We start from the raw sequence: 24,030 nt of genomic DNA, 5'->3' as shown, positions 1-24,030 counted from the left end.
GTAGCCTAGTGGTTAGAGTGTTGGACTAGTAACCGGAAGGTTGCAAGTTCAAACCCCCTGAGCTGACAAGGAACAAATCTGTCGTTCTGCCCCTGAACAAGGCAGTTAACCCGCTGTTCCCAGGCCGTCATTGAAAATAAGAATTTGTTCTTAACTGACTTGCCTGGTTAAATAAAGGTAAAAATATATTTTTTGTAAATAGTTGAAGTGCTGCTACTGACCCTGGAAGCTGACTGACAAATTGGAGACGTCATCAGCTTTCTTCTCTCTCTCTTTAGAGAGAGAAGAACGAGGGACTAAATGTTCGGCTGCCCTAGTCCGGGACTGTGTTCCAAATGGCTCCCTACAGTGCACTGAATTTGACCAGGGGCCCTATGAGTGAACAGTGGGCCATTTGGGCTGAAACCTTTGTCTCATTGCTTTATATCCGGACAAGGACAGAGGCAAGGTTTATCCATGCCTCGGGCTGCTATTATAACATTTGAAATTGCAGAAAATAACATTTAGGAACTTTCATTTGAGGCTTGAAAACGGTATCAATGTTCTCTTTCTTCAGGGGGGGGGTCCAGTAAATTAAGTTTCCTTCTTATCTGCTGCTGTTATGGTTTCTTCAGTAGACAGAAGACATGATACTACGGAACCACAAGGCTCCAATGGCTTCATTCGTAGGTGGCCCTAAAAAAAAAAATGTTCTCTACATTCTCTACCAAAGAGCACTCTTATTTTATTTTAGAGTGTACACACTTATTTATGTAGGTGATCAGGGAAGCTCAGTTGCTACTCTGATAAAGGTCCATCACAGTTCCGTAACATGGTGTGCTGCTATGCATCTCTGTTACACGAAGACTGATGGTTATGTCCTTCTCTTCTCATTTGTAAGAGGAGGTGAAGCTATGATAGATGGCTTTATAACAGCGGTGCGTAGAATGAGCTGAGACGACGTGTGTTTAACGGTGAGAGTGTGTCCCGTGTGTGTTGATGAATGTGAGTTTTCAGCATTCATCAAATTCTCTTCAGTGTAAGTGTTGGTAAATAGGTAGCCTTGGACTAGACCAGGGGTTATGGTGCACTTCATGACAAGTAGTGCACTAAATAGGGAATAGGGTGCCATAGGGCTTCTGGTCAAAAGTAGTGCACTATATAGGGAATAGGGTCCTATGGGGCTCTGGTCTAAAGTAGTGCCATCTATAGGGAATAAGGTGCCATAGGGCTCTGGTCTAAAGTAGTGCACTATATATGGAATAGGGTCTACGAGGACTCTGGTCTAAAGTAGTGCACTATATAGGGAATAGGGTTCTATTTGGGAGTCCTCTCCACTATGTTGCTATTGTTAATATAAACAATAAACCATGAATGTCTCAGTATGTTTCTAAAGAGACCTAGCAGATCATGGAGTTGGACATATACCTACACTACATAAACTGTGACGAGGACAATCCAGACTAAAGGATTCAGTACGTTTTCAGAGAGATTGTATATATCTGCCATGGAACCTGTAATTAGTGGATTGACTACTGTCATCTGAATCTAGCTGATGATCCCTGGATGACGACAACCCTGAATCTAACTAGCTGATGATCCCTGGGTGACAACAACCCTGAATCTAACTAGCTGATGATCCCTGGGTGACAACAACCCTGAATCTAACTAGCTGACGATCCCTGGGTGACAACAACCCTGAATCTAACTAGCTGATGATCCCTGGATGACAACAACCCTGAATCGAGCTGATTATCACTGGACAACAACCCTGTTGTTGTGTGAGCCTACACAGAACATCTAAACAACCCTGTTGTTGTGTGAGCCTATACAGAACATCTACAATCTGAGTGATCTTCTAAATCTCAGGTTTGAATAACAAAATGACTGTGGGCATTGTGTATGGGTGTATAGTCGGGGATGGGTTGTGTTTGTGTTTGTGTGTGTGTGTATGGGTGTATAGTCGGGGATGGGTTGTGTTTGTGTGTTTCTGCTAAAACATGTTACAGAGAACTTCAAAACCCCTCAGCAGGATCGGTCTAATTTAGCTGCTCTGAGGCTACAGCTCTAAACCTAGCCCTGTTGGTGACACACACACACACACACACGCACGCACGCACGCACACGCACATACACACACACACACGCACACACGCACGCACGCACGCAGGGAACACGCAGGGAACAGTGTGTGTGTGTCTGTCACCAACAGGGAATAATGACTGGGGGGGGGTACCCCTATTACCAATGGACATTTGTCATGGCTACAGTTGTTATCATTGTAAATGTGTACATATTATTATTATTATTATTGTTATTGTTATTATTATCATTATTATCATTATTATTATTAGTATTGTTATCATTATTATTATTATCATTATTATTATTATCATTATTAGTATTATTATTATTAGTATTGTTATCATTATTATTATTATCATTATTATCATTATTATTATTAGTATTGTTATCATTATTATTATTATCATTATTATTATTAGCATTATTACTATTATCATTATTATTATTATTATTATCATTATTATTATTATCATTATTATCATTATTATTAGTAGTATTGTTATCATTATTATTATTATCATTATTATTATTAGCATTATTACTATTATCATTATTATTATTATTATTATCATTATTATTATTATTATTATCATTATTATTATTATTATTATTATCATTATTATCATTATTATTATTATTATCATTATTATTATCATTATTATTACTATCATTATTATCATTATTATCATTATTATTATCATTATTATTATTATTATTATTATTATTGTCTCTTATCTTCTTTTGAACATTCGCTGTTGGAGCTCAGAGCATAATAATAACACTGTACCCTGCGGGTTACATCGCGCCCCTGTGCACGTAACTAATAAACTCATCTAATCTATCTACCGTACCTATCGAATCTACTTGATCTATCCACTGTATCTATCTATCTATCTATCTATATATCTATCTATCTATCTATCTATCTATCTATCTACTGTATCTATCTATCTATCTATCTATCTATCTACAGTAATTCAATTCAATTCAAGGGGCTTTATTGGCATGGGAAACGTGTTAACATTGCAAAAGCAAGTGAGGTCAATAATATACAAAAGTGAAATAAAAATGAACAGTAAACATTACACATACAGAAGTTTAAAAACAATAAAGACATTACAAACGTCATATTACGTGTATATACAGTGTTGCAACGATATACAAATGGTTAAGGGTAAAATAAATAAGCATAAATATGGGTTGTATTTACAATGGTGTTTGTTCTTCACTGGTTGCCCTTTTCTTGTGGCAACAGGTCACAAATCGTGCTGCTGTGATGGCACACTGTGGTATTTCACCCAGTAGATATGGGAGTTCAACAAAATGGGGTTTGTTTTCAAATTCTTTGTTGATCTGTGTAATCTGAGGGAAATATGTCTCTCTAATATGGTCATACATTGGGCAGGAGGTTAGGAAGTGCAGCTCAGTTTCCACCTCATTTTGTGGGCAGTGAGCACATAGCCTGTCTTCTCTTGAGAGCCATGTCTGCCTACGACGGCCTTTCTCAATAGCAAGGCTATGCTCACTGACTCGGTACATAGTCAAAGCTTTCCTTAAATTTGGGTCAATCACAGTGGTCAGGTATTCTGCCAATGTGTACTCTCTGTTTAGGGCCAAATAGCATTCTAGTTTGCTCTGTTTTTTTGTTAATTCTTTCCAATGTGTCAAGTAATTATCTTTTTGTTTTCTCATGATTTGATTGGGTCTAATTGTGCTGTTGTCCTGGGGCTCTGTAGGGTGTGTTTGTGTTTGTGAACAGAGCCCCAGGACCAGCTTGCTTAGGGGACTCTTCTCCAGGTTCATCTCTCTGTAGGTGATGGCTTTGTTATGGAAGGTTTGGGAATCGCTTCCTTTTAGGTGGTTGTAGAATTTAACGGCTCTTTTCTGGATTTTGATAATTAGTGGGTATCGGCCTAATTCTGCTCTGCATGCATTATTTGGTGTTCTACGTTGTACACAGAGAATATTTTTGAACAATTCTGCGTGCAGAGTCTCAATTTGGTGTTTGTCCCATTTTGTGAATTCTTGGTTGGTGAGCGGATCCCAGACCCCATAACCATAAAGGGCAATGGGCTCTATGACTGATTCAAGAATTTTTAGCCAAATCCTAATTGGTATGTTGAAATGTATGTTCCTTTTGATGGCATAGAATGCCCTTCTTGCCTTGTCTCTCAGATCGTTCACAGCTTTGTGGAAGTTACCTGTGGCGCTGATGTTTAGGCCAGGGTATGTATAGTTTTTTGTGTGCTCTAGGGCAACAGTGTCTAGATGGAATTTGTATTTGTGGTCCTGGTGACTGGACCTTTTTTGGAACACCATTATTTTGGTCTTACTGAGATTTACTGTCAGGGCCCAGGTCTGACAGAATCTGTGCATACGATCTAGGTGCTGCTGTAGGCCCTCCTTGGTTGGTGACAGAAGCACCAGATCATCAGCAAACAGCAGACATGTGACTTCGGATTCTAGTAGGGTGAGGCCGGATTCTGCAGACTTTTCTAGTGCCCGCGCCAATTCGTTGATATATATGTTGAAGAGGGTGGGGCTTAAGCTGCATCCCAGTCTCACCCCACAACCCTGTGTGAAGAAATGTGTGTGTTTTTTGCCAATTTTAACCGCACACTTGTTGTTTGTGTACATGGATTTTATAATGTCGTATGTTTTACCCCCAACACCACTTTCCATCAGTTTGTATAGCAGACCCACATGCCAAATTGAGTCTAAGGCTTTTTTGAAATCAACAAAGCATGAGAAGACTTTGCCTTTGTTTTGGTTTGTTTGGTTGTCATTTAGGGTGTGCAGGGTGAATACATGGTCTGTTGTACGGTAATTTGGTAAAAAGCCAATTTGACATTTGCTCAGTACATTCTTTTCATTGAGGTAATGTACGAGTCTGTTGTCAATGATAAAGCAGGGGATTTTCCGAAGGTTACTGTTGACGCATATTCCATGTAGTAGACTGTGATTTTGCTGTGGTCTGATAGGGGTGTCAGTGGGCTGACTGTGAACGCTCTGAGAGACTCTGGGTTGAGGTCAGTGATAAAGTAGTCTACAGTACTACTGTCAAGAGATGAGCTATATGTGTACCTACCATAGGAGTCCCCTCGAAGCCTACCGTTGACTATGTACATACCCAGCGTGCGACAGAGCTGCAGGAGTTGTGACCAGTTTTTGTTGGTTATGTTGTCATAGTTGTGCCTAGGGGGTCATATGGGGGAGGGAATGTATCTCTCTCTACTGTATCTCTCTCTATCGTATCTACTGTATCTCTCTCTACATATCTACTGTATCTCTCTCTACGTATCTACTGTATCTCTCTCTACGTATCTACTGTATCTCGCTCTACTGTATCTCTCTCTACAAATCTACTGTATCTCTCGCTACATATCTACTGTATCTCTCTCTATCGTATCTACTGTATCTCTCTCTATCGTATCTACTGTATCTCTCTACATATCTACTGTATCTCTCTACATATCTACTGTATCTCTCTCTACGTATCTACTGTATCTCTCTCTACGTATCTACTGTATCTCGCTCTACTGTATCTCTCTCTACATATCTACTGTATCTCTATCTACATATCTACTGTATCTCTCTCTATCGTATCTACTGTATCTCTCTCTATCGTATCTACTGTATCTCTCTCTATCGTATCTACTGTATCTCTCTCTATGTATCTACTGTATATCTCTCTACGTATCTACTGTATCTCGCTCTACAGTATCTCTCTCTACATATCTACTGTATCTCTCTCTACGTATCTACTGTATCTCTCTCTACGTATCTACTGTATCTCGCTCTACTGTATCTCTCTCTACATATCTACTGTATCTCTCTCTACATATCTACTGTATCTCTCTCTACATATCTACTGTATCTCTCTACATATCTACTGTATCTCTCTACATATCTACTGTATCTCTCTCTACGTATCTACTGTATCTCGCTCTACTGTATCTCTCTCTATCGTATCTACTGTATCTCTCTCTACATATCTACTGTATCTCTCTCTACATATCTACTGTATCTCTCTCTACATATCTACTGTATCTCTCTACATATCTACTGTATCTCTCTACATATCTACTGTATCTCTCTACATATCTACTGTATCTCTCTCTACGTATCTACTGTATCTCTCTCTACGTATCTACTGTATCTCGCTCTACTGTATCTCTCTCTATCGTATCTACTGTATCTCTCTCTATCGTATCTACTGTATCTGTCTGTCTGTCTGTCTGTCTACCCACTCTACTAGCTTATGAAGACTCCATTGAATCGTTGTGCATTCACTACCCACACAATGGCATTCTCCACCTGTAGGCTACAGTGCAGCTCAGTGTGTGTGTGTGTGTGTGTGTGTGTGTGTGTGTGTGTGTGTGTGTGTGTGTGTGTGTGTGTGTGTGTGTGTGTGTGTGTGTGTGTGTGTGTGTGTCTTTAACTTCCAGTTCTTTACCGGCGTACAATCGAAACAACCTTGAAAAGTGTTTATTTCCAAAGCTCTTTGTCTGCTGAACGATGGGAGATGAAGTGCTTGACAAAGGTCTGAATCCAGAGGCTCCATTTAGCTGCCACTATCAAACCATATCGCTACAACATCCAGGCTGATAAGGGCTGTTTTTACTGTAGTTCCACTATAACATCCAGGCTGATAAGGGTGGTTTTACTGTAGTTCCACTATAACAGCAGGCTGGTAAGGGTGGTTTTACTGTAGTTCCACTATAACATCCAGGCTGATAAGGGCTGTTTTTACTGTAGTTCTGCTATAACCTCCAGGCTGATAAGGGCTGTTTTTACTGTAGTTCCACTATAACATCCAGGTTGATTAGGGTGGTTTTTACTGTAGTTACACTATAACAGCAGGCAGATAAGGGCTGTTTTTACTGTAGTTCCACTATAACATCCAGGTTGATTAGGGTGGTTTTTACTGTAGTTACAATATAACAGCAGGCAGATAAGGGCTGTTTTTACTGTAGTTCCACTATAACATCCAGGCTGATAAGGGTGTTTTTTACTGTAGTTCCACTATAACAGCAGGCTGATAAGGGCGGTTTTTACTGTAGTTCCACTATAACATCCAGGTTGATTAGGGTGGTTTTTACTGTAGTTCCACTATAACAGCAGGCTGATAAGGGCGGTTTTTACTGTAGTTCCACTATAACATCCAGGTTGATAAGGGTGGTTTTTACTGTAGTTCCACTATAACAGCAGGCTGATAAGGGCGGTTTTTACTGTAGTTCCACTATAACAGCGGGCTGATAAGGGTGGTTTTTACTGTAGTTCCACTATAACAGCAGGCTGATAAGGGCGGTTTTTACTGTAGTTCCACTATAACAGCGGGCTGATAAGGGCGGTTTTTACTGTAGTTCCACTATAACATCCAGGCTGATGAGGGCGGTTTTTACTGTAGTACCACTACAACATCCAGGCTGATGAGGGCTGTTTTTACTGTAGTTCCACTATAACATCCAGGTTGATTAGGGCTGTTTTTACTGTAGTTCCACTATAACAGCGGGCTGATAAGGGCGGTTTTTACTGTAGTTCCACTACAACATCCAGGCTGATGAGGGCTGTTTTTACTGTAGTTCCACTATAACATCCAGGTTGATTAGGGCTGTTTTTACTGTAGTTCCACTATAACAGCGGGCTGATAATGGCGGTTTTTACTGTAGTTACACTATAACAGCAGGCTGATAAGGGTGGTTTTTACTGTAGATCTGTCTGGCCACTCTACCATAAAGGCTTCATAGGTGGAGTGCTGCAGAGAAGGTTGTCCTTCTGGAAGGTTCTCCCAACTCAATAGAGGAACTCTGGAGCTCTGTCAGATTTACCATCAGGTTCTTGGTCAGCTCCCTGACCAAGGCTCTTCTCCTCCGATTGCTCAGTTTGGCCGGGCGGCCAGCTCTAGGAAGAGTCTTCATGGTTCCAAACTTCTTCCATTTAAGAATGATGGAGCCACTGTGTTCTTGGGGACCTTATTTCATTACTTTTTTATTTAACCATGAAGGGCTCATTGAGATTTAAAATCTCTTTTTCAATAGTGTCCTGGCCAAGATAGGCAGCACCAAGTCATTACAAAAATTACAGACAGACAACATGAAAAACTACAAGTAAACTAGTAAAAACCATAGAATTCACAAGAGTAAAACAAAATCAAAAACAGCAAAATAAAAACATTGACAGGTCAGGGGAATCAGTCTCAAGATCATTCATCAGTGATTTAAAAATACCAATCGGGACAAGTTACTAGAGAAGGCCAGCCAACCCTGGTATACAAAGTGCCATGGTAAAGGGTGTCAATTGATCTCAAACACTGAGCGGAAGCATTCATATATAAAATATCCCCATAGTCTAGTAAAGGCATAAATGTAGCTGATACTAGCCTCCTTCTGGCTTCAAAAGAAAAACAGGCCTTATTCCTAAAATAAAATCCCAATTTCAGCTTCAATTTTTTTGTAAGTTGTTGAATATGAATTTTAAAAGAGAGGCCTTCATCAATTAAAATTCCAAGATATTTACATGAGGTTACAACCTCAATCTCCTTGCCCTGACAGGTAGTAATAGGTGAAAGGTTCAGAGGTCTATTTCTTGCTTTAGAAAAAACACCATTAGTTTAGTTTTGTCAGTATTGAGGATAAGCTTCAATTGACACAAGGTATGTTGAACAGTATAAAAAGCAGTTTGCAAGTTCTGGAAAGCGACGAGGCACAACAGTAAATAACAGTATCATCGGCATAAAAATGAAGTTGTGCATTTTGGACATTTTTGTCTAAATAATTTATATAAATAGTGAATAAGAGAGGACCAAGTACAGAGCCTTGGGGCACACCATAAGCCCATCAAATTGAGTGCACTGAGCTCTATCAGACAGATAGTTAGCAAACCGTGCAACTGCATGCTCCGAAAGCGCTCCACTCGACAATCTCTGCCTTACTATAGCATGATCAACTGTATCAAAAGCCTTAGAGAGATAAATAAAAAGTAAGACACAGTGCTGTTTTTTTTTTGTCAAGGGCTTCAGTGATATCATTTAAAAACCTTCAATACTGCAGAAATGTTTTGGTACCCTTCGCCAAGATATCTGTGCCTCGACACAATTCTGACTCTGAGCTCTACGGACAATTCCTTCAATCTCGTGGCTTGGTTTTTGCTCTGACATGCACTGTCAACTGTGGGACCAAGTTGATTTACGAAATGTCATATTGGCTTAGATATGGTGGTAGGGACATTTTAATTGAACATTGAGCTTCAATCAATGCATATACTATTCCCCCCACCTAAATAATATTGTCTTATCGTCTCAGGGGTAAAAGTAGACCTAATACATCATATTTTTCCCGTCTCAGTGAACCCTAAGGGGACTTAATAAATTCAAGCATTCCTCCACCTCAACGTAATCCCTTATGAACCTAAATCCTTAATGACAGACCGCAGATTGATCATTAATGCCAGATCACAGAGTGGACCTTTAATTACACTGAATTGATGAGGTCCTGGCAAACACACATAAACAGCATATTCTGGTGCCACATGTTCCACACATATACACACACACACACTCTGTCTCTCTCACACACACACACACACACACACACACACACGCACACACACACCCCATTCCAGTCAACAAGGTTTCCATTAATACAGAAGCTAGATAATCAACTGAAGCTTCAACAGAGTGATCAGCACAAGCAGTAATCATATCGTTATACTCTACAGGAAATGCTACATTCTCTACATCCTGTACATCCTGATGATCTCATCTTTAGAGTGAAGATTGGCTGTCCGCTACAGTGGGAGTAGCATTAGTTATACCAATAGATACACCAGGTCGGCGTGAATAACAGAAGTGCTAGTTACGGTCTGATCACCGCCAGATTATAATCCCTCTCTAGTTGAGGAATAGAGCCTCTTTCCTCTACTGTAGAGTTGCAGAACGTTTGAACATCTTGGCCATGTTCTGTTGTAATCTCCACCCGGCACAGCCAGAAGAGGACAGGCCACCCCTCAGAGCCTGGTTCCTCTCTAGGTTTCTTCCTAGGTTCCTGCCTTTCTAGGGAGTTTTTCCTAGCTACCGTGCTTCTACACCTGCATTGCTTGCTGTTTGAGGTTTTAGGCTGGGTTTCTGTACAGCACTTTGAGATATCAGCTGATGTACGAAGGGCTATATAAATAAATTGGATTTGATTTGATTTAGAATTATGAAGAGTTCTAGAGTTGAGAAGGGCTCTAGAGTTATAAATGGTTCTAGAATTATAAAGGGTTCTAGAGTTATGAAGGGTTCTAGAGTTATGAAGGGTTCTAGAGTTATGAAGGGTTCTAGAGTTATAAAGGGTTTGAGATATCAGCTGATGTACGAAGGGCTTCATAAATACATTTGATTTGATTTGAGTAGTCAAGCAGGGAAAAGAGTGAAGTAGAACCTCTATGCAAAATCTAAGGCTATTGTCTTGTAATGCAGGGAGAACAGAGCTAATTCTGAGAACCCAGTTTAGTGAAGTGGTATGAGTCCTATCCAGAGATCCATATTATTCAAAAGATCCTAAAATATATTTTTAGGCTATCACAAAGGGATAGATTGGAGTAGAATTTGTAAGCAAATTTAAGGCTATTGTCTTATAATGCAGGAAGATTGGGATTAAAATGTACATGTGACAGCAGAATTTTCAGCTAATTCTGAATATTGATGTTAAGAGGCTTGTCAGCTTATCATCACAGCTACATGGAGAGATGGAGGGAGGGATGGAAAGATGGAGGGAGGGAGAGATGGAGTGAAGGGAGAGGTGGAGGGATGGAGAGATGGAGGGAGAGAGAGATGGAGGGAGGGAATGAGAGATGAGAGAGGGAGAGATGGAGGGAGGGAGGGAGAGAGAGACGGAGTGAAGCGAGAGGTGGAGGGAGGGAGAGATGGAGGGAGGGAATGAGAGATGAGAGAGGGAGAGAGGGAGGGAGGGAGGGAGGGAGGGAGGGAAGCGAGAGATGGAGTGAAGGGAGAGGTGGAGGGAGGGTGAGCTGGAGTGAAGGGAGAGGTGGAGGGAGGGAGAGATGGAGTGAAGGGAGATGTGGAGGGAGGGAGAGATGGAGGGAGGGAATGAGAGATGAAAGAGGGAGAGATGGAGGGAGGGAGGGAGAGAGAGACGGAGTGAAGCGAGAGGTGGAGGGAGGGAGAGATGGAGTGAAGGGAGATGTGGAGGGAGGGAGAGATGGAGTGAAGGGAGATGTGGAGGGAGGGAGAGATGGAGGGAGGGAATGAGAGATGAGAGAGGGAGAGATGGAGGGAGGGAGGGAGAGAGAGACGGAGTGAAGCGAGAGGTGGCGGGAGGGAGAGATGGAGTGAAGGGAGATGTGGAGGGAGGGAGGGAGGGAGGGAGGGAGGGAGGGAGGGAGGGAGGGAGGGAGGGAGGGAGGGAAGCGAGTGAAGGGAGAGGTGGAGGGAGGGAGAGATGGAGTGAAGGGAGATGTGGAGGGAGGGAGAGATGGAGGGAGGGAATGAGAGATGAGAGAGGGAGAGATGGAGGGAGGGAGGGAGAGAGAGACGGAGTGAAGCGAGAGGTGGAGGGAGGGAGAGATGGAGTGAAGGGAGAGATGGAGTGAAGGGAGAGGTGGAGGGAGGGAGAGATGGAGGGAGGGAGAGAGAGATGGAGGGAGGGAGAGATGGAGTGAAGGGAGAGGTGGAGGGAGGGAGAGATGGAGTGAAGGGAGAGATGGAGTGAAGGGAGAGGTGGAGGGAGGGAGAGATGGAGGGAGGGAGAGATGGAGGGAGGGAGGGAGAGATGGAGTGATGAGGAGCAGTGTGAAAGAATACAACTGGGCAGGGTTACGGAAGAGGAGAAGAGGAGAAGAGGAGAAGACAGGAGAGTTTCGCATGCTGTTTGGTGCCAGACAATAGCATTATATCAGATCATTCCTAATTCTTTAAGTAATATATAGGACAGCATTGTTGGTTGCTTTAGTTGCTGGTATTTTTAGCCAGGAATGTTCCCACCGAAACAATACGTATGAACTACTAGCAGTAGATTAGAAAGGTCCCAAGACAGCCATTTCAACATCTGACTTTGACAAGCCAAAAGAAAGAAAATCATTAGAAGCCAAATGGAAATTCGTAAACTATATTGACTGTCTCCACACAAACATATTCTGAAGCCAAATGATCATCAATGCAGTTCAGGTTCATCATTTGATGAACAACAAACTGCTTGGAGGTCAAAACGAGAATGATGCTTGTTGTGAATTGTACAAAATATATAGTACTAATAATATAGAAAATATGCATGTAGCGTCCCTGTATGGAGACTACTGTCTGTCTGAAAGGAGACAGGCAAGCGGTAAGCGGAGCTCCAAGTCTAGGTCCAAGAGGCTTCTAAAACAGCTTCTACCCCCCCAAGCCATAAGACTCCTGTACATCTAGTCAAATGACTACCCAGATTATTAGCATTGCCCCCCTCCCCCTCCCCCTCTCCTCTCCACACCACTGCCACTCTCTGTTGTCATCTATGCATAGTCACTACCTACATGTACATACTACCTCAACTAACCGGTGCCCCTGCACATTGACTCTGTACCGGTACCCCCTGTATATAGCCTCCACATTGACTCTGTACCGTAACACCCTGTATATAGCCTCCACATTGACTCTGTACCGTAACACCCTGTATATAGCCTCCACATTGACTCTGTACCGTAACACCCTGTATATAGTCTCCACATTGACTCTGTACCGTAATACCCTGTATATAGCCTTCACATTGACTCTGTACCGTAACACCCTGTATATAGCCTCCACATTGACTCTGTACCGTAACACCCTGTATATAGTCTCCACATTGACTCTGTACCGTAATACCCTGTATATAGCCTCCACATTGACTCTGTACCGTAACACCCTGTATATAGTCTCCACATAGACTCTGTACCGTAATACCCTGTATATAGCCTCCACATTGACTCTGTACCGTAACACCCTGTATATAGCCTCCACATTGACTCTGTACCGGTACCCCCTGTATATAGCCTCCACATAGACTCTGTACCGGTCCCCCCTGTATATAGCCTCCACATTGACTCTGTACCGGTACCCCCTGTATATAGCCTCCACATTGACTCTGTACCGGTACCCCCTGTATATAGCCTCCACATTGACTCTGTACCGTAATACCCTGTATATAGCCTCCACATTGACTCTGTACCGTAACACCCTGTATATAGCCTCCACATTGACTCTGTACCGTAACACCCTGTATATAGCCTCCACATTGACTCTGTACCGTAACACCCTGTATATAGTCTCCACATTGACTCTGTACCGTAATACCCTGTATATAGCCTTCACATTGACTCTGTACCGTAACACCCTGTATATAGCCTCCACATTGACTCTGTACCGTAACACCCTGTATATAGTCTCCACATTGACTCTGTACCGTAATACCCTGTATATAGCCTCCACATTGACTCTGTACCGTAACACCCTGTATATAGTCTCCACATAGACTCTGTACCGTAATACCCTGTATATAGCCTCCACATTGACTCTGTACCGTAACACCCTGTATATAGCCTCCACATTGACTCTGTACCGGTACCCCCTGTATATAGCCTCCACATAGACTCTGTACCGGTCCCCCCTGTATATAGCCTCCACATTGACTCTGTACCGGTACCCCCTGTATATAGCCTCCACATTGACTCTGTACCGGTACCCCCTGTATATAGCCTCCACATTGACTCTGTACCGTAATACCCTGTATATAGCCTCCACATTGACTCTGTACCGTAATACCCTGTATATAGCCTCCACATTGACTCTGTACCGTTACACCCTGTATATAGCCTCCACATTGACTCTGTACCGCAATACCCTGTATATAGCCTCCACATTGACTCTGTACCGTAATACCCTGTATATAGCCTCCACATTGACTCTGTACCGTAACACCCTGTATATAGTCTCCACATTGACTCTGTACCGTAACACCATGTATATAGCCTCCACATTAACTCTGTACCGGTACCCCCTGTATATAGTCTCCACATTGACTCTGTACCGTAACACCATGTATATAGCCTCCACATTAACTCTGTACCGGTACCCCCTGTATATAGCCTCCAAATATACTATGTACCGGTCCCCCTCGTATATAGCCTCCACATTGACTCTGTACCGGTACCCCCTGTATATAGCCTCCACATTGACTCTGTACCGTAATACCCTGTATATAGCCTCCACATTGACTCTGTACCGGTACCCCCTGTATATAGCCTCCACATTGACTCTGTACCGGTACCCCCTGTATATAGCCTCCACATTGACTCTGTACCGTAATACCCTGTATATAGCCTCCACATTGACTCTGTACCGGTACCCCCTGTATATAGCCTCCACATTGACTCTGTACCGGTACCCCCTGTATATAGCCTCCACATTGACTCTGTACCGTAACACCCTGTATATAGTCTCCACATTGACTCTGTACCGTAACACCCTGTATATAGCCTCCACATTGACTCTGTACCGTAACACCCTGTATATAGCCTCCACATTGACTCTGTACCGTAACACCCTGTATATAGCCTCCACATTGACTCTGTACCGTAACACCCTGTATATAGCCTCCACGTTGACTCTGTACCGTAACACCCTGTATATAGTCTCCACATTGACTCTGTACCGTAATACCCTGTATATAGCCTCCACATTGACTCTGTACCGTAACACCCTGTATATAGCCTCCACATTGACTCTGTACCGGTACCCCCTGTATATAGCCTCCACGTTGACTCTGTACCGTAATACCCTGTATATAGCCTCCACATTGACTCTGTACCAGTACCCCCTGTATATAGCCTCCACATTGACTCTGTACCGTAACACCCTGTATATAGCCTCCACATTGACTCTGTACCGTAACACCCTGTATATAGCCTCCACATTGACTCTGTACCGTAACACCCTGTATATAGTCTCCACATTGACTCTGTACCGTAATACCCTGTATATAGCCTCCACATTGACTCTGTACCGTAACACCCTGTATATAGCCTCCACATTGACTCTGTACCGTAACACCCTGTATATAGTCTCCACATTGACTCTGTACCGTAATACCCTGTATATAGCCTCCACATTGACTCTGTACCGTAACACCCTGTATATAGTCTCCACATAGACTCTGTACCGTAATACCCTGTATATAGCCTCCACATTGACTCTGTACCGTAACACCCTGTATATAGCCTCCACATTGACTCTGTACCGGTACCCCCTGTATATAGCCTCCACATAGACTCTGTACCGGTCCCCCCTGTATATAGCCTCCACATTGACTCTGTACCGGTACCCCCTGTATATAGCCTCCACATTGACTCTGTACCGGTACCCCCTGTATATAGCCTCCACATTGACTCTGTACCGTAATACCCTGTATATAGCCTCCACATTGACTCTGTACCGTAATACCCTGTATATAGCCTCCACATTGACTCTGTACCGTTACACCCTGTATATAGCCTCCACATTGACTCTGTACCGCAATACCCTGTATATAGCCTCCACATTGACTCTGTACCGTAATACCCTGTATATAGCCTCCACATTGACTCTGTACCGTAACACCCTGTATATAGTCTCCACATTGACTCTGTACCGTAACACCATGTATATAGCCTCCACATTAACTCTGTACCGGTACCCCCTGTATATAGTCTCCACATTGACTCTGTACCGTAACACCATGTATATAGCCTCCACATTAACTCTGTACCGGTACCCCCTGTATATAGCCTCCAAATATACTCTGTACCGGTCCCCCTCGTATATAGCCTCCACATTGACTCTGTACCGGTACCCCCTGTATATAGCCTCCACATTGACTCTGTACCGTAATACCCTGTATATAGCCTCCACATTGACTCTGTACCGGTACCCCCTGTATATAGCCTCCACATTGACTCTGTACCGGTACCCCCTGTATATAGCCTCCACATTGACTCTGTACCGTAATACCCTGTATATAGCCTCCACATTGACTCTGTACCGGTACCCCCTGTATATAGCCTCCACATTGACTCTGTACCGGTACCCCCTGTATATAGCCTCCACATTGACTCTGTACCGTAACACCCTGTATATAGTCTCCACATTGACTCTGTACCGTAACACCCTGTATATAGTCTCCACATTGACTCTGTACCGTAACACCCTGTATATAGCCTCCACATTGACTCTGTACCGTAACACCCTGTATATAGCCTCCACATTGACTCTGTACCGTAACACCCTGTATATAGCCTCCACGTTGACTCTGTACCGTAACACCCTGTATATAGTCTCCACATTGACTCTGTACCGTAATACCCTGTATATAGCCTCCACATTAACTCTGTACCGGTACCCCCTGTATATAGTCTCCACATTGACTCTGTACCGTAACACCATGTATATAGCCTCCACATTAACTCTGTACCGGTACCCCCTGTATATAGCCTCCACATTGACTCTGTACCGTAACACCCTGTATATAGCCTCCACGTTGACTCTGTACCGTAACACCCTGTATATAGCCTCCACATTGACTCTGTACCGTAACACCCTGTATATAGCCTCCACGTTGACTCTGTACCGTAACACCCTGTATATAGTCTCCACATTGACTCTGTACCGTAACACCCTGTATATAGTCTCCACATTGACTCTGTACCGTAATACCCTGTATATAGCCTCCACATTGACTCTGTACCGTAATACCCTGTATATAGCCTCCACATTGACTCTGTACCGTAACACCCTGTATATAGCCTCCACATTGACTCTGTACCGGTACCCCCTGTATATAGTCTCCACATTGACTCTGTACCGTAATACCCTGTATATAGCCTCCACATTGACTCTGTACCGTAACACCCTGTATATAGCCTCCACGTTGACTCTGTACCGTAACACCCTGTATATAGTCTCCACATTGACTCTGTACCGTAATACCCTGTATATAGCCTCCACATTGACTCTGTACCGTAATACCCTGTATATAGCCTCCACACCCCCTTGTGTATATTGTTATATTGTTTTCACTGCTCCTCTTTAATTAGTTAAATCATTTATACACATAGTGTGACATGAATTTGATCATAACGTTGAAACTAAAAGGAGGCCTCTAACAGCCAGGTTAGAGAGGAGAACGACTACGGTTCGTCTCATGTAAAACACTAAGGTGCTTTGATGACAATTGCATCGGTTCTATTGTACAGGGGATATTAAAACGAAAATGCAGTTGAAATATTTGAAATGTGTACTTGACTCAGGTCTGCGGGGCGAGACGAACGACACGGTTCCAGTCTCAACGACAGAAGAGCAAAAGCAAAAGCACCAAGACTGTTATGTTGCAGTGTTTACTTACAGGTAGTAAGTGTAGGAGTGGTAGGTTCTTCTGCCCAGTGGTACGTGGTAGGTGAGGTGGTACGTGGTAGGTGAGGTGGTACGTGGTTAGGTGAGGTGGTGGTAGGTTATAAGCAGTGGAGGACGGAGGAACGGGGGGGGGGGGGGGGGGGGGATATGGAATGAAGGAAAGAAAAAGTACAAATACATTAATGTTTGAAAAAATAGATAAAATGGACAAAAACCATATGGTGGCAGGCAGGCAGGCAGGCAGGCAGGCAGGCAGGCAGGCTGGCAGGCAGGCAGGCAGGCAGGCAGGCAGGCAGGCAGGCAGGCAGGCAGGCATACATGAAAGGCAGACTAGTGAACGTGCAGAACAAGGTTATAGCTTGAAGTGGCGTGTAATGTGTGCCGATTCTTTCCACAGATTCGTTCTCTTTTTGAAAGCTAGTTGTTATTAAATACAATTGGAGTACAGGTCATGTTGAGAAATCACATCCTGTTAGCTGATGTACACACACTTCCTGTTAGCTGATGTACACACACTTCCTGTTAGCTGATGTACACACACTTCCTGTTAGCTGATGTACACACACTTCCTGTTAGCTGATGTACACACACAACCGGTTAGCTGATGTACACACACTTCCTGTTAGCTGATGTACACACACTTCCTGTTAGCTGATGTACACACACTTCCTGTTAGCTGATGTACACACACATCCTGTTAGTTGATGTACACACACAACCGGTTAGCTGATGTACACACACTTCCTGTTAGCTGATGTACACACACAACCGGTTAGCTGATGTACACACACTTCCTGTTAGCTGATGTACACACACATCCTGTTAGTTGATGTACACACACAACCGGTTAGCTGATGTACACACACAACCGGTTAGCTGATGTACACACACTTCCTGTTAGCTGATGTACACACACTTCCTGTTAGCTGATGTACACACACAACCGGTTAGCTGATGTACACACACAACCGGTTAGCTGATGTACACACACTTCCTGTTAGCTGATGTACACACACTTCCTGTTAGCTGATGTACACACACATCCTGTTAGCTGATGTACACACACAACCGGTTAGCTGATGTACACACACAACCGGTTAGCTGATGTACACACACTTCCTGTTAGCTGATGTACACACACTTCCTGTTAGCTGATGTACACACACTTCCTGTTAGCTGATGTACACACACATCCTGTTAGTTGATGTACACACACAACCGGTTAGCTGATGTACACACACTTCCTGTTAGCTGATGTACACACACAACCGGTTAGCTGATGTACACACACTTCCTGTTAGCTGATGTACACACACATCCTGTTAGTTGATGTACACACACAACCGGTTAGCTGATGTACACACACAACCGGTTAGCTGATGTACACACACTTCCTGTTAGCTGATGTACACACACTTCCTGTTAGCTGATGTACACACACAACCGGTTAGCTGATGTACACACACAACCGGTTAGCTGATGTACACACACTTCCTGTTAGCTGATGTACACACACTTCCTGTTAGCTGATGTACACACACATCCTGTTAGCTGATGTACACACACAACCGGTTAGCTGATGTACACACACAACCGGTTAGCTGATGTACACGCACAACCGGTTAGCTGATGTACACACACATCCTGTTAGCTGATGTACACACACAACTGGTTAGCTGATGTACACACACAACCGGTTAGCTGATGTACACGCACAACCGGTTAGCTGATGTACACACACATCCTGTTAGCTGATGTACACACACAACCGGTTAGCTGATGTACACACACTTCCTGTTAGCTGATGTACACACACTTCCTGTTAGCTGATGTACATACACATCCTGTTAGCTGATGTACACACACAACCGGTTAGCTGATGTACACGCACAACCGGTTAGCTGATGTACACGCACAACCGGTTAGCTGATGTACACACACATCCTGTTAGCTGATGTACACACACTTCCTGTTAGCTGATGTACACACACTTCCTGTTAGCTGATGTACACACACATCCTGTTAGCTGATGTACACACACAACCGGTTAGCTGATGTACACACACACCCGGTTAGCTGATGTACACACACTTCCTGTTAGCTGATGTACACACACTTCCTGTTAGCTGATGTACACACACTTCCTGTTAGCTGATGTACATACACATCCTGTTAGCTGATGTACACACACAACCGGTTAGCTGATGTACACACACATCCGGTTCTGTCTAAGACATGTTTAATAACGGACATATGTCATATATATTTGCGCTGCCTCTTCGTACATAAAAAACATACATCCATATTCGGAATATAGTTAATGTACTGGGTCATGTTGTAAGAGCTAGTCGATGTATTCACCAAGCCAGGTTTCCATAACAACCTGCCCCGACAGACATCATGTAACATATATTTGTGTGAAGACATTAGGATAAATTCCTGATTCTATGGATTTGACCTCCAAGAGTTAGTTCCAAATCGGAACTTAGAATGTCTTTAACACGGCTGTAAATCGGATATAATTAATGCAAATGAAATCAAATGGATCCAATTAAATCATCTCCCACTTCCTGTCTCATTTGATTAGGTCACACCGGAAATAATTCAGTTAAATAGCTGTTTGTTTGCACACGCCATACGGAATATCACACTGTACAAAACGTCAAATGGTACATTACTGGTAAAAACCAAGTATAGGTCTCGAAAAACGTCAGTTTAAACAGGCTCCATTACCAAGGAGCTAGCAACTACCACTCCCACCTCTGATACCAAGGAACTAAGATCTACCACTCCATCTACCCCCCACCTCCAATACCAAGGAACTAGCATCTACCACTCCATCTACCACTCCATCTACCACTCCATCTACCCCCCACTTCCAATACCAAGGAACTAAGATCTACCACTCCATCTACCCCCCACCTCCAATACCAAGGAACTAGCATCTACCACTCCATCTACCCCCCCACCTCCAATACCAAGGGACTAGCATCTACCACTCCATCTACCCCCCCACCTCCATTACCAAGGAACTCGCATCTAACACTCTGTCTACCCCCCACCTCCAATACCAAGGAACTAGCATCTACCACTCCATCTACTACTCCCACCTCCAATACCAAGGAACTAGCATCTACCACCCCATCTACCCCTCCATCTACCACTCCATCTACCACTCCATCTACCCCCCACCTTCAATACCAAGGAACTAGCATCTACCCCCCCACCTCCATTAACAAGGAACTAGCATCTACCACCCCATCTACCACTCCATCTACTACTCCCACCTCCAATACCAAGGAATTAGCATCTACCACTCCATCTACCACTCCATCTACTACTCCCACCTCCAATACCAAGGAACTAGCATCTACCACCCCATCTACCCCCCACCTCCATTACCAAGGGACTAGCATCTACCACCCCATCTACCACTCCCACCTCCAATACCAAGGAACTAGCATCTCCATCTACCACTCCATCTACCACTCCCACCTCCAATACCAAGGAACTAGCATCTACCACTCCATCTACTACTCCCACCTCCAATACCAAGGAACTAGCATCTACCACCCCATCTACCACTCCATCTACTACTCCCACGTCCAATACCAAGGAACTAGCATCTACCACTCCATCTACTACTCCCACCTCCAATACCAAGGAACTATTATCTACCACCCCATCTACCACTCCATCTACTACTCCCACCGCCAATACCAAGGAACTAGCATCTACCACCCCATCTACCACTCCCACCTCCAATACCAAGGAACTAGCATCTACCACCCCATCTACCACTCCATCTACTACTCCCACCTCCAATACCAAGGAACTAGCATCAACCACTCCATCTACTACTCCCACCTCCAATACCAAGGAACTAGCATCTACCACCCCATCTACCACTCCATCTACTACTCCCACCTCCAATACCAAGGGACTAGCATCTACCACCCCATCTACCACTCCATCTACTACTCCCACCTCCAATACCAAGGGACTAGCATCTACCACCCCATCTACCCCCACCTCCAATACCAAGGAATTAACATCTACCACTCCATCTACTACTCCCACCTCCAATACCAAGGAATTAACATCTACCACTCCATCTACTACTCCCACCTCCAATACCAAGGAACTAGCATCTACCACTCCATCTACTACTCCCACCTCCAATACCAAGGAACTAGCATCTACCCCTCCATCTACCACCCCATCTACCATCTACTACTCCCACCTCCAATACCAAGGAACTAGCATCTACCACTCCATCTACTACTCCCACCTCCAATACCAAGGAATTAACATCTACCACCCCATCTACCCCCACCTCCAATACCAAGGAACTAGCATCTACCACTCCATCTACCCACCCACCTCCAATACCAAGGAATTAGCTTCTACCACCCCATCTACCCCCACCTCCAATACCAAGGAACTAGCATCTACCACTCCATCTACCCCCCCACCTCCAATACCAAGGAATTAGCTTCTACCACCCCATCTACCCCCACCTCCAATACCAAGGAACTAGCATCTACCACTCCATCTACCCCCCCACCTCCAATACCAAGGAAGTAGCTTCTACCACCCCATCTACCCCCACCTCCAATACCAAGGGACTAGCATCTACCACCCCATCTACCCCCACCTCCAATACCAAGGGACTAGCATTTACCACTCCATCTACCACTCCATCTACCACTCCATCTACCCCCCCCCCCCCACCTCCAATACCAAGGGACTAGCATCTTCCACTCCATCTAACCCCAACCTCCAATACCAAGGAACTAGCATCTACCACTCTATCTACCCCCACCTCCAATACCAAGGGACTAAGATCTACCACTCCATCTACCACTCCATCTACCCCCCCACCTCCAATACCAAGGGACTAGCATCTACCACTCCATCTACCCCCCACCTCCAATTCCAAGGAACTAGCATCTACCACTCCATCTACCCCCCCACCTCCAATACCAAGGGACTAAGATCTACCACTCCATCTACCACTCCATCTACCACTCCATCTACCCCTCCATCTACCCCCCACCTCCAATACCAAGGGACTAGCATCTACCCCCCCCACCTCCATTAACAAGGAACTAGCATCTACCACCCCATCTACCACTCCATCTACCCCCCCCAACTCCATTACCTTTACTAACTCTAACTAACCTTAAATAACTCTAACTCAAACTGAAAGTTACAATGAGAAAGACCAGAAAATAAGAGTTGGATTGAAAAACAGGCCTGTTTCCCCCCTCCCCTTTCCGTTCCCTTTGGTCCAGATATTGAATGCAGCTATCAAATGGCCCCCTATTCAATACATACTACTGCACTACTTCTAGTCACTGTATAGGGAGTATGATGCCATTTTGGGACACAGATAAGAGCACACCCAACGTATCTACAGCACACATAAATAAAGTGACAGTGTGTTATTTCAGGCCTGGTTGACATGGAGAACAGGGGCTGGGGATAATGTAAACTTAGCCTGAAGCTACTGGGTGTCATGAAGAACAGGGGGTGGGGATAATGGAAACTTAGCTTAAAGCTACTTGGTGACATGGAGAACAGGGGCTGGGAATAATGTAAACTTAGCCTGAAGCTACTGGGTGACATGGAGAACAGGGGCTGGGGATAATGTAAACTTAGCCTGAAGCTACTGGGTGACTTGGAGAACAGGGGCTGGGGATAATGTAAACTTAGCCTGAAGCTACTGGGTGACATGGAGAACAGGGGCTGGGGATAATGTAAACTTAGCCTGAAGCTACTGGGTGTCATGGAGAACAGGGGCTGGGGATAATGTAAACTTAGCCTGAAGCTACTGGGTGTCATGGAGAACAGGGGCTGGGGATAATGTAAACTTAGCCTGAAGCTACTGGGTGTCATAGAGAATAGGGACTGGGGCTAATGTAAACTTAGCCTGAAGCTACAATACATGGTTATAGGAAGGCTCTCTATTCCCTCTCTCTCTCCTCTCTGTTCTCTCTTTCTCTTCTACTCCCCTCTGTATTCCCTCTCTCTCTCCTCCCTCTCTTCCTTCCCCTTCTCTCTTTCAGCCTTTCATCATTATTTCCTTCTAATCTCCTATTCTCTAATCTTCCCTTCTATATTCCTCCAAAATATTTTCCCTTTCCCTCCCGTCTCCGAACCAGTGTCATTGAACGGGGTGGTGCGTCTTGTATGATTGGGCCGTGGAGACATTCATCTTTCACAGCAAACTGTTTCTCATAGCTGTAAACAGACGTAATGTAGCGTATCAACAACATCATCCAATTCATTATTTACGTTTTGCGCTGACAACGCTGACAACACTGCTGTGCTTTAGGGAGAGAAAACAGGGGAAGAGACTCATAAAAAAAAATATAAAAAAATTAAAAAACTTCTTCCAGATTACAATTGTAAACGATCATGCTGTCGAAATGCACCCCGTGTTGTAAATGTTTGGCTTCTTCAGTTTGTCTCACTGTGTAACAGCGTTTGTCGACATTAAAATAACATCAACACAGACTGGGGGATATATTTTTAAATATATAGGACACATGACATGTAGA

The 24,030-nt window shown here is 43.9% G+C and overlaps 1 protein-coding gene across 1 annotated transcript in view; it reads right to left on the bottom strand.

The window, feature by feature from the left end:
• LOC110530822 (receptor-type tyrosine-protein phosphatase mu-like) overlaps positions 1-24,030 on the bottom strand; it is a 403,267-nt gene that overhangs the window by 13,055 nt on the left and 366,182 nt on the right. Inside the window, exon 17 of the mRNA XM_036986895.1 lies at positions 17,457-17,486. Coding sequence (XP_036842790.1) covers positions 17,457-17,486 — 30 coding nt within the window. The remainder of the gene's footprint in view (positions 1-17,456; positions 17,487-24,030) is intronic.

The sequence above is a fragment of the Oncorhynchus mykiss genome, chromosome 8 (genome assembly GCF_013265735.2).
Source record: "Oncorhynchus mykiss isolate Arlee chromosome 8, USDA_OmykA_1.1, whole genome shotgun sequence".
NCBI classification, from domain to species: domain Eukaryota; kingdom Metazoa; phylum Chordata; class Actinopteri; order Salmoniformes; family Salmonidae; genus Oncorhynchus; species Oncorhynchus mykiss.
Note: the sequence above shows the minus strand (reverse complement) of the source record. Positions and strands in the feature narration are given on the sequence as shown.